At 35.5% G+C, this 12617-nt stretch overlaps 1 protein-coding gene across 3 annotated transcripts; it reads right to left on the bottom strand.

Moving 5' to 3' along the window:
• Positions 1 to 2070: 2070 nt before the first annotated feature.
• On the bottom strand, positions 2071 to 10507 carry LOC132634468 (probable glucuronoxylan glucuronosyltransferase F8H). 3 transcript variants are annotated; one of them, XM_060350669.1, is made up of 16 exons: positions 10409 to 10507; positions 10270 to 10314; positions 9126 to 9608; positions 8789 to 8882; positions 7548 to 7734; positions 7205 to 7460; positions 6561 to 6776; positions 6396 to 6482; positions 6178 to 6312; positions 5491 to 5610; positions 5091 to 5338; positions 4819 to 4899; positions 4377 to 4608; positions 3435 to 3533; positions 3158 to 3343; positions 2071 to 2611 (listed from the first exon to the last, which is right to left on the bottom strand). In XM_060350669.1, exons 3-16 carry the CDS (start codon positions 9501 to 9503, stop codon positions 2510 to 2512), a joined length of 2421 nt encoding a protein of 806 aa, XP_060206652.1. In that variant the 5' UTR covers positions 9504 to 9608; positions 10270 to 10314; positions 10409 to 10507; the 3' UTR covers positions 2071 to 2509. The 3 variants fall into 3 exon arrangements, with proteins under 3 accessions (XP_060206652.1, XP_060206650.1, XP_060206653.1); XM_060350667.1 differs by having other exon boundaries at positions 10270 to 10468; XM_060350670.1 differs by lacking the exons at positions 10270 to 10314; positions 10409 to 10507 and having other exon boundaries at positions 8785 to 8882; positions 9126 to 9266.
• Positions 10508 to 12617: the final 2110 nt, after the last annotated feature.

The raw sequence follows: 12617 nt of genomic DNA, 5'->3' as shown, positions 1-12617 counted from the left end.
ATGGTGGTCTTTAAATTCTGCCCTTCAAGCAGTTCGGCCTGCACATGCAGAATTTCTGCCCGTGCAAATTCTGCCTTAAGGCAGAAATTCTCCCTTTAGGTAGAATTTGCATGGGCAGAAATTTTGCCTTAAGGCAGAATTTTGCTGGGCAGATTTGAAAAATTCGGCCTTGCGATTTTTTTTTTAACTGAGCTGGGGTTCGAACCCACAACCTTGGGGTGTTAGGCGGGGGGTAAAATTTAAAGACCACCAATTTGAAGGGCAAAAATTAAAGACCACCCAAATAAAGGGCAATCCACGCAAAAAAAAAAAAAAAAAAAAAAAAAAAGGTAGAAGCATGTGCTATTTTTTATAAGTGTTAGTTTCTACACAAAATTGACATGTTCCAAGAAAAACGTAGTACTATATATGAATCTTTTAACTTTTCGGAGAAAAGTTTGCACATCATAAAATGACAATTATAAATTTTTTGAAGGTGAGATTATTTCGTAATTATTTGAATGAAAAAGTTGTTTAAATGATTGAACACCAATTATTTATCTTAGTACACTTTTTGGGACACAACAATTGTGTCATCATTTTGTTTGTTCTTGAAGGGCCCTCTTGTTTGGCCCTATCGTCATGTATGGGCCTTACACGTCCAAAAGGCACGTTAATATTAAGAATTAAAAAATGAAACATTAAATAAACCTTCTACAGTAATACATTCTCCAACAACATACCGAGCGTAATTTCACGAAGTGAGGTTTAGGGGGAGAGTAAGAATATACACAAACCTTACTCCTATCATGGAGATAGAAAGACTATTTCAGAAAGACCTCCGGCTCAAAGAAAAGAAATACATTCTCCAGAAAGAAAAAATATATACAAATGAAGCAATTTAAGTAGCTCTTATAACCACATAAACTAAGATACTTGGCATTAAGTCGAACAGTTTAAGTTGTATTATTGACACTAAAAAGAAAAGAAAAGTTACACAATCAAGTTACGTATGCAATAATTATTGATGCCTCTTTATAACGAACATTAATTGATAACCTGATATAAAATGATGAGAAATCTGTTGTCAGCATATTAAATTATACTGTCAATGTCAAATGTTTTTGCATTGTTCAGCATATATAAGTTGAACTGTTATTTGTAATATATTTATTTATATTGTCACTCTATGTAGTAAAAGTTCATTTGTCGTCTTAAAGAACCCATTTAGTTCTTTAAATTAAAAGTTAAATTTGTCATTTAAAGAATCAGTACAGACATCTAAGAGATTTTCAAACGTCAGATTCACAGATTTGAAATTTATTTATAGATAGGGTAACCAATGAAAAGTTGACGTGTGAAACTTATTCCTCAAGGAACAATAGAGTAGAAATCAAGATAAAGTAGGATCACCTAAAAGTATCTCATTTCCACCCACTCAATAGTGTTTAACAAGAGTTTATGACATACCATTAACATTTTTACTGAATCTATGACTTCATATACAAGAATGGAAGTGGCTTTTCAAAAGAAGTTGATACCCATGGATGTTGAAGTTGATTCACTCGAGGTTACAAGTATGATCTAGAATGGAAATTTCCACTACTCTCAACATTGTTAATGAATGATTGCAGGTCCATGTGTTTGGGAAGGGAATAAAGTGGCCAACTATCTAGCCAAGTTTAGTACTAGTAATACTTCTTTTGAAAATTTAATGTTATATGATTCTGTATCTTCTTTTGTCAATGACTATTACTGTGTCATGTACCCTGGACAACTCAAAAGTGTGTACTAATACAATCCCTAATTTCCAAAAAATAGTTTTTTTCCTCTATTTTAATTTTTAAGTTTCGAAAAATCAAATAGTGTTCTCCACATGAATTGGCAAAGTTGTTCCTTGAGTCCAAGTGACCGAGATAAACCACAAGGAAGGGTACAATAGTGAACAGTAGCCAAAATTGTGGAACTTTTTAATGCAACACCTTGAGATGTGAGTATTTGACTAACATCAGCTCTTTGTTGAATCTAAATAACTCAAAAACAGAATTGAAGACAGGATAATATTTGAAGATGTACAAGGCACAAGGTTCATTTACACAAACAGCACTTGAAATTTATTTGATATAGAATAAATCTTATACTTCTTTGACAACAGAATGGCCTGAAATTTTCAGGCATGAATTTCACTATACAACTTTCATCTACTTACTATTTTCCTCTTTGGGAATCAAATATATGACTTCTCTATAAACATGAAATAAAGGGTAAGAGTAGTACCCTAAGTGGCTAATTTTCATCTTGTACAAAATATAGCTCCTAGAGAAGCTAACTCATTTACATGTATAAAATATGGCCTGAATAAGGACAATAGAAGACATGTTTTTGGCTTAAGCTAACTAAAAAAATTGGTATACTGACCAAAATTTTTGCCTTAGTGAAGCTGTATACTATCTGTTTACAATGCATTTGATCCAAAGCAAAACCCTCCATGTGTTGAATTCTGTTTCAGGTCTAAGTATAAAGTAGTGTCTCACTCTGTTCGAAGCAAGCATTCTTTAGGTAATCCAAATTCCTTTTTCTGCAGAAGAAGTTGTCGTCTCCAAGGATCATTATGCAACTTGTAATGCAACACCTAAGGAAATAAAGGAAAAACCATTTAATAGCATTTACACCAGCTGTAAGGAGAAACCAAAATAACATACTATTAATTTTTCGAAAAGGTAGAATCATTGTCGGTCATCTACTAGTTAATTTTTTCTACAGGTTTTTCTCCTCCATCTCTTAAAAAGAACCAGAAAAACTTTAGACTTTACAGGGATATAAAAAGATGCTAGCGCTTTGAGGGGAGGAGAATGATGGTGACTCGAGTAGATTAAGTAAACTTAAGATAGTATGCTCACTCAGCCTCAATATTCATTTTTTTGGCAGTACTCTTAACTTCATTACTTTTAGATCATATGCTGTAGTACTGGTTCATATCCAACTGTGAAAAGAACTCAATATTTATGCCCCTTGTAAAATTACAAATGGAGCTGTATGATCTCTCAGAATGATTTGCAGAAGAACAAACTCAGATCTAGGTATGCAATTAATCAGATATTAGGACATTAAGATTCAATTTTTTTTTTTTATAACGCATCAACAGACATCAAAGCATTAGAGAAAAAATGACACATACCTGTATGAGTGTGGCAAAGACATCATCTTCCTCTAGCTGCAAAAACTGTAGACCCCAGTCCTCGACACTCCCACGTACTGCCTTTTGCCTCTCAGCTTCAAGCACAACTGAATCGCGATACAAAAATCTCGGCCAGATTTTCTTCACATTCGCCAATTTAAATTCAATTTCTGTTTCGTTAAAACTCTACAAGAAGTAAATTTTACTATTAGCAATCCTAGCTAACCATGAATGAAGCAAAGACTTCTACATTGAACTGAAGACAGCATAGAGTTACCCGTAGAATGTTTAACAGATTGGGTATTTCATCTTCACGTATCCTTACTGCAAAACTTTCATAGTTGAGAAAATTCTCATATGGCAGGTATATCCCATCCTGAACATAGGGAAATGGAAGTCAGAGACACAAGCCATAAGAGTAAGAATCCAAAAACATAGATTGAAAAAGATTCTAATGAAGAAATATGTTCAACAAGCATTGCAAATTTTGGTTGATAAGAAAAATAAATCTTAAAGGGCACAGCAAGTTTGCAAGAGCTTCAAAAGGCCATAAATAAAAAGCAGCCCATGGCATCCAAAAACTTCATATGAAAGCACTAAGGTTAATAGCACTTTTGGCCCCTCAGTTATTGGTAAATTCTTATGTTAGTCCCTATAATATATGACTAAGCACAATAAACCTTCAATTAGTTGTATTGTGTACTTTTGATCCCTTTGCTTGTGAATATTCACAAATCTATCATAAGTATTAACCGTTCTAGCACTTAATATCTTTTTTTTTTTTTTGGGATAACTATGGTGTTCGGGCCAGCTTGCGCGCACCTCGACTAATTCCACGAGATACCTACCAACTCCCACGAGCAAAAGGCACTAGGTTACTCTATCCACCAAAGCTAGACAGATGGGAAGAAATCGCCACTTAATTACTCATGTACTATGTTAAATCTGTAGTGTTACTTTACATTTGATGGTAACATAGTTCTATAAATAGTCAAATATAATATATTTTCTACATAAAGGGACCAAAAACACACATTTCAATTAATTGAAGGTTAAATATGTTGAATAGTATATCACAAGGACCAAAAGCATTAATAAAAACTTTTTAAAAAGGGACCACAAGCAGAATATACTAATAACTTAGGGACCAAAAATGCTATTATCCCAAAGCGCTAATCTGTCACAATCCACTGGAATAAAGCATTCCATAATAAAGTACCTGAATCACCACAGGAATGCATCCTTGCAAAATACTATCTTCCATTCGTCCACTCCAACCATCCCCAGGCATAACCCCACAAAAGACGGAACTTCCCAATTCCTCGTGGTAGTTCCCAGCACGTAGTGGTGTCACTATCACATCTTCTGCATGCTGCTTGCCAAGCTTACCTTCCTTGTTAGGGGTTGATCCAAATTCTTCAGCCACTTTTTGCCTTATGCCCATACTATACCTGCAGATTTCACCAGCAGCCTAATTAATATTATCTTAGTTACATAAGCTGCGCGCTAAGGATGATTTGTAAACCGTAAATCCAAATGGCCAACGTGCTTTCTTCCACCAATAATGGTTAATGAGTGAGCTGTCAGAGGTTAGTGTCTCGAACATAATGTGCTTCACGTCTGCAGTAGAAATCCAAATCTTATTAGCCTCAATCACTTACGTAGCTTCTGGTCTTCCATTTTCATAAGCTGGTCCAAGATTGCCATTAAAATAGAAGAATGTTTTCCGCTCCTCACGAGGTCTGCACACAACACATTTGGTCTTGGTCAATATAAAATAAAATCTGAACTAGTGCTGCATTTCAAAACAACTATATCTTGATAGAGACCTGTCAATATAAAATAAAATCTGAACTAGTGCTGCATTTCAAAACAACTATATCTTGATAGAGACCTATATGTTTCATGGATGACAATTGAACGGAAAAACTACCTGGACCAATGCTTAGCATTTAGGGAACCTTCATCAGGTCGTTTCCAAGCTGGAAGTACGAGATCTTTATCTGGGTCAAAGCAGGAGTGGTTTCCTCTTCTATCCGAGGAAATTGGATCCCAATTATCACCCCAATATGCTGTTGTTGAATGGTTATGCTTTGAGTTTGTATTACCCCAATGGACCAACATAATGCTGTTCCATATCTCTTTAGGAGCATAGCAAGCACCTTCATCCCATGCGAAGAACTGCCTTAACAGAAAAAAAGTGACATCAATACCATAAAAGTTCTACAGCTTCTTTTCATGTTCTCTGTTTTTTGTCTCTCCATGGAAGTTTAAGCATCTCTAATTACTGTTATCTACACAATTATATGTGGACATCTTTATAGAGATCATACCCAGATGTGATCCTTGCCAGATGAGTGGTTCCAATACGGATACTGTGTGATAATATGATCATAAGCCTTTTTATAGAATTCAAGCGTCAGAGAACTTCTCAACCCCTCGTGGAGGTGTTCCTGAAATTGATCATAGGAAAGGTGTAACCTAAATACATGTTCAAGCCATTATACATGCATTTCTATTGTGATAACAAACACAGACGTAGTTTCATGAATTGTATAGTATTAGGAGCCAGACACCACAACATTTTAAGATTGTATAAACTTATATATAGATATATATAAGTTAAAGATAAGACCTTGCAATTAATAGAAAAGTATCCAAGATTGAGAGCTGGATCTATTCTCTAAAGTAGAGGTAGACTATATTGGTATATGTCAGTAGTATTGTAGTCAGAAAGCACCCAACTTGAAGCAGGAAAAAGTTGTCAAAAGATTCAAAATGGTAGAACAGATAGTCATACTGAGGTTTTTCTTGGTAAAAAAGGCACTTTGGCAGGACATGAAATGGAGATCATGGTTTAGCTAAGATGTCTGCACAGAATGTAAACTTGCTAACAGCAAGACAACTCTACTTATTGCATGGGTTCTCAAATGTTGAATTACTCCAATGAAAACAAGATTTATATCCTAGAGGTGATTTGTTTTGACCAAACAATACAGAAGAATAAAATGCATCAATACCTGCATGCTCAAGTGTGGAGCATCATCAGCACGAGTTATAATACATGAATCAAGAACTGGAACAAAGAAAAAGTCTGCTTCCTCTCCATTCAATGTCCGATGAGGGCTAGCTAACATACTTTCATAGAGTGCCATCTAAAAAAAATATAAGCATAGTTTATCAATGTCTGCCCAAACATTCAATTTCTTAGTTGGAGACACTTACAATTGGATGATACCTGTGCACCATACAGCTGGTCAGTCCATACTGTAGCATTTCTCTGATCATAGATTCTGTTCACACATTCTAGTTTAAAATGTCGTCCCTACAATACCCAGGAAGCAAATAGGTATTAGAATCTCCAATGAACAAATAAGATGTGGCAAGAAGAAATTGTTCTAACCTCCAGAAGAAGACTGTTGAAGTCTGGGGGCAAGTCATAAACATATATAAGGGGCCTTTTCTTCTCCGAGATAGCATTCAGATTGACAAGATTTTCTCCACTGTTCACATTCTCAGGAACGTTAACCTGCGCTGGTCGTAGCCAGAGAGGCCACTCTCTAATGGATGACAAATGGGAGGGTACACTGCAATCTGCTCCGAACCAACCGCTGTCACACTGCAGTATGTAAATAAAAAGAACTTGTGTTAGAATATACCATGTTAAAGCTCTGTTTTTATACTCTCAAATTACTTTTTCAGAGAAGATAGAGTTATCCGAAGGTAACTAGATACGTATAAAGAACGGATGTGCTTCATAGTTTGCCGCGGAAATTATGACAAGATGATCTATAGGGGAAGCGTCTACTAGACAACTTTCAGAAAAATTAACAAAACAAAAGCTAGGCAATGCTAGAACATTATTTACGGAGAATAGTTTTTGTGTTTGCTACTGAATTATTCCAGTGCTTCTGTACTTTGTGAATGTTTTAGCCTTGCTGCACATGAGAAGAAGAACGATTAAGGCTAAATTCTGCAATCAACGTCTAAGTCTTAATCAAATGCTTTGAAACTTTCCTCACACAAGACAATGAGGACTGATTTTACCTGACAAAATCCACCTCGACACAACCCATGGCCCGAACATTGATTTATACAAGTGCTTAGCACAGACACCTCACAGAAACGACCCCAAAGACCGTCATACTTGCAATCACACTCCTCCTTGAAAAGCACCTTGGAAGCATAAGCTTCTGCAGGATCCACATTACACCATCCTCGTTTGCTACCATTTGTAGTGAAGACATCGAGGTCAGCTTTTGTGAAGTCAGTCACAGGAGCACCACCAGGTTTGGATGGAGGACTGAATCACATACACAAGCAATTACTGCCAGATTCTTGTGATGGAAGAGATGCAAATAAAGGTTTAATGAGAAATATATTGGCTTACTTGATTGTAAAGCCACACGTCTCAGCAAGAGGACGATTTGGGTATTTTGTGCCTTCCCCACAAAAGCACATTGCTCTTGTAGTGTCACAATAAGCAGGACAAATTGAGACAACCCAATGCCCAAAAGGTTGCTCCTTTGATCCAGGGTAGTTGCAGCTCAACTCCTGCCTCTCTGAACATCCTTCACCTGAAAAGATATGGGGCATGTTAGTAATGTAGAAAATCAGATGAGAGATCTCAATTTGCCTGATTTGACATAAGTTTGTTTGTGTTTCACCTATAAAAAGGTCCTTGACAGGTCAAAAAGGATATATGAATTTACAATAGCCCAGAATTTGTATCTGTGCGCATACATTATGACAATCCACAACCTAGTAGGTGCTTAACTACAGGTGCAACCATGTCAGACTCCTATAGTGGTCTTGGTCACTACCCAGTGTAATCCCACAATAGTGGGGTCTGGGGAGGGTAAGATGTACGCAGCCTTACCCCTACCTGGGTAGGGAGGCTGTTTCCGATTGACCCTCGGCAACCCTCCTCCTTTATCCGGGCTTGGGACCGGCAATGTGAGCGAGCTCACACAGGCGGAGTTAGTCAGACTCCTATAGTATGAAAGCAAAATATTTAAGAAATATGCCACAAAGTAAATACAGAAAGCCTTTAATTTGTATATTTCTTTGTATGAAAGATATCAGTATTTGTCACATGCCAAAAGTGCTTCCATGTTTCGTTTTAGGAAATAACATTGTATCATTCCCCTTGCAAGAATGGAAAGGAGATTGAACCATTGAATCATCAACATGAATCAAAATGACCAAGTATTTTAAAGTTAGTTGTTGGCTATTCAATGCACAAAATAAATACCAATTTGTATTCAATCTCTTGAGGATATAAAACAAAGTTATGCCAAAGATGCAACTCGCTAGAAATGTTGGAGAGATCTCTAAATCTTGTAATGCCATGTTCAAATCAAAGCCACAACAGTCGAGTCCTAACATTTCACAGCACTAATATCTTACAATTGACACCTGGTAATGCGCCTTGACAAGGTGTCTTAGGGGAAGGGGGTGGGTTGGGGAGGGGGGGGGGGGTGTAGGGGAGAGTATTCTGCTTGTTTCTATCCACTGCATGCCATGTGCAACACTCTTTAACAAAGTTAAAACATCCATTTCATGGATACACTAATCAGAACTGCGTTTCCAAGATAAGTGTTGATATAAGGTGCATGAAGGTTTACCTACCAGTGAAACCATGAAAGCAGCGGCATTGACCCAATTCGCGATTGCAGATGCCTTGACCACTGCAATCATTCCTGCAGCTCTTGCCACTGATTTGCTGATACAGGTACACTTATAATGAGCTAAATTATCTCAGGATTAACAGAAACTAAGAGCAACATAACTTGCAGATTTTGTTGGATTAGGTATTAAATGCAACTTCTACCCATTGACGAATAGGTTAGAAAAAAAGGGTAACTTACCAAAAACAGCAACAGGCAAGAAGCTTCACATAAGTAATTGAAAGAAAGCAGTTCACAGTTTCCTACTTTCCTATGTATATTTTTCTTTGTGCACATACCTCAACGACTTTAACTGCAGAAGTATTTGAGTCGCAACCAGCTAACCACCGGCCAACCTCACCCTTCCACGGAGCACCTCGATATACCACAGCATTGTGTAAATCAACAGGAAATTGAACATTCAGATCAATCATTGGCGTCGCCCTTGTATCAACATTCCTTTCACTTCCTTCAGTTGACTTATCATCCTTTAGAATAATTTTTTCTCCTTCATTGGATCTATTTATATTGACACAAGAGTTCTGAAATGTCCTAAAGTAATCCAAGGAGGGCACAACCGGGTACAGGAATAAATGAACAACTGAAACCAATGTCACAATTGAAGCAACTGCAGCCACTGTGGACCATGAACACTTCCATTTCTGGATAGATAACATGATTCCCTAGACAACCTTCTCTTCCTATTAGAGTCCAAATTCAAATCTTGATTTGATTTAACCAATCAAATTCAGCAGAGTCAATGACCTTCCAATAATCAAAACCTGCTATGACAAAGAAAGTATGAAAAACTACAAAAAAACAACTTTGACTGGAAAAGACACCAGTAAAAGAGCACAGCAAACAAAGCAATCACTCCCTCATTAGATTCTTGATACAACAGAATAAGCACAAGATGCTCACTTGGGTAAGCCAATAACACAAATTTTCAGTTGAAAAGAACAGATTTCTAATCAAGAAATGGCAGAAACATGTCCAAGTAGCACTAAAGTATTTCAATACTCAGAAAATACAACTTCAAAGTGAGCCAATAACAATAATTCTCAGTTGAAAAGAACAGATTCTTAATCAAGAAACGGCAGAAACATGTACAAATAACACTAAAGTATTTCAACACTCAGAAAATACAACTTCAAAGTGAGTCAATAACACCATTTTTCAGTGGAAAAGAACAGATTTTTAATCAAGAAACGGCAGAAACATGTCCAAGTAGCACTAAAGTATTTCAATACTCAGAAAATACAACTTCAAAGTGAGCCAATAACACAAATTTTCAGTAGAAAAAGTAGAGATTTTTAATCAAGAAATGGCAGAAACATGTCCAAATATCACTAAATCATCTCAATACTCAGACAATAGAACTTGCGTTAGTACTCCAAATACAAGAAAACCAAGTGAATGCAAGAGAAATAGTGAACAACTAACCACTTTCTTGATCTGGGATAGTAGCTTCTATGCAGGATCAAGAACCTACCACATGAATAAACAAGAACCCAAATTATTATATCAATAAACTAAAGTAAACTCTGACATATTTATACTGCTTTAAGTCAACCATATATACCCAGAAAGAAAATAGAAGTGGGGTGAAAGAGGGCTATGATTATGCAGCTTAACATATAAGTATATATATTTATGTACTTGTGAATAAGCTGTTAAACACAAAAGTTTACTTATAACAGAAAAAGTTTTTTTGGCAGCAAGAATTTGAATACTCTAAAGGGTGAAAAAATGAACTATATTTGTAGTCGAAATGACAATAATTTACAAAGTTACTTTGACAGTAAGTTGCCGTAATTAAGATAATACTAACAAGTAAGTACTTAACAACGTTTAACTTTGCAAATTCCTTTCCCACCCATCTGCCAGTTTGTTTTATTTTAATTGCGAAATAAAAAAAATGCCAGTTTTAAACAGGCTGTGAATAAAAATTTGCTGGTTTTATTTTTGATGTGAGTATGACTTGCATAATGGTGTAAAAGAATATTTGCACAACCATATCATCTAAAATATAATACTCTAATGAACAACTGTCCACAATAAACGATATAGAATAGTTTGCTACGATATATTAAAATACAATAATAATAACAAAAAATTGCATTGTGAATTATATATATAAGTTAAACCCTTTTTAATATAAAATAAAAGTACTGTAGACTTTTAATATAATAATAATTATGCCTCGATCGCATTTGTCTTTCAAGATATATTGGAATTTCTTTTAAATCTCAACACCTATCGATTTATAAATATAGAATTTCTAACTAGACTTAGCAATTCCAACTTATTTAGTGTAAATTAAACCACTAAATGGAAAGGTAAGGAATGTGATATTCTCTCATAGGAATATCCACGTTTCGTTGTTACTTCCATCATTTTGAAATGATTTTTGGAGTTGGCTTTAATCACTTTTGCAAAATGTTTGTGTTGAATGATTTAAATGTGAAATTATGTCTACATAGCTAATTCTCTAGTTCAGCTACGAAAATTAATCAATTGGAATCTCACTAATAAAGGAAATACGACTCAATTGAAACATAGTTAATATTATAATTCAAATATAGAAAACAGTTTTTTCCCCCTTAACTTGGCATATAATAAATATCATATTAGTGGTACATCTCACTAGAGATGTATCGAATTGGAAAAGGCAATTATAATTGCTTTTCACATTTTGTACCTTTTACTTTCAGATTTCTTTTTCTTTTCCTAAATTCAATAGAAAGAATATCAAGTTGTTGTCCTAAAGAGTTTTACTTTTTATTTGAGACCTCTTTATTTTTCGCCCCATTTATTTATATCTCTTTGGTACTTGTATAGGCTTTTCTTTTTTACAGTATATTTCCCCTGGAAAGTTACTACTATTAGCATATATAATAAATATAATTCTTTTACCTAGTCGAAGAATTGCTTTCTTTCTCCCTCCTAGTGTCACTTTATTTTCTCTTTTCCTTTCATCTAATGCATTTGATTAACAATTGATATAAACTAATTGCATGGACTAAAGATTTTAGACATTTGAATTCGTTGGTGTAACTTATAGTTTTTATTTTCCAGAAGTCATTGAATAGAAAAGATAAATAAAAGATGTCGCACGCAAGTCAATTACAATTTGTATTTCGCATATTGTAATGATGTTGACAAGCCTATGTTAGCATTGAGCTCTTCAAACCATCTTTGACATACTTGATGATGGAAGTATTTGGTTCAGTTTACTTATACTACAAACTATTTTTCGATTGCCTGTTATCTCCTTCTACTACTAGCATGAACATTTAATAAACTTTTTTCAACTAAAAATTTGATAGAAAACCTTTGCAGTAATTCTAGACAAGAGAGGATCAAACACTCAACTTGAGTTCGGGCTTAGGTATAGCAGTGGCAGTTAGAGTTGCCCAGGACAAGGGGGAATAGGGGGTGTTATCAGAGACATTGGGGGGATTGGGTTACAGACTATATGAAAGGTCTTTCCCATACTACTAACAATCTTGCTGAATTGACAACCATTGTGTAGGGATTAAAAATTGCTTTGGAGAACAGACTCATACCTCTTGTGGCCACTGACTCAACAGAGGTAATAAAAATAATTAAGGAAGGACACCTACCTTATAACTCTATCATTTATGAATGCAGGTGCTTGATGGCAGAGCTGGGGCATTCAGTTCTCATGCATAGCTATCGTGAACAAAACAAAGTCGCAGACCTTTTGGCGAAAGAAAGTGGGAAGCAACAACTTTTTGGAATGGCGCAAATTCTACCGGTTCCCCCTA

Source organism: Lycium barbarum, chromosome 1, assembly GCF_019175385.1.
Source record: "Lycium barbarum isolate Lr01 chromosome 1, ASM1917538v2, whole genome shotgun sequence".
Lineage (NCBI taxonomy): Eukaryota > Viridiplantae > Streptophyta > Magnoliopsida > Solanales > Solanaceae > Lycium > Lycium barbarum.
Note: the sequence above shows the minus strand (reverse complement) of the source record. Positions and strands in the feature narration are given on the sequence as shown.

Bases quoted from the DNA above. Each gene is read 5' to 3' on its own strand.
- LOC132634468 (XM_060350669.1), bottom strand. From the start codon at position 9,503: ATGTTATCTATCCAGAAATGGAAGTGTTCATGGTCCACAGTGGCTGCA. The intron at 7,735-8,788 runs GTAGGTAAACCT...ATATCTTTTCAG, and splicing joins CTGCTTTCATGGTTTCACTG to GTGAAGGATGTTCAGAGAGG. The intron at 6,313-6,395 runs GTATCATCCAAT...TATTTTTTTTAG, and splicing joins ACCAGCTGTATGGTGCACAG to ATGGCACTCTATGAAAGTAT.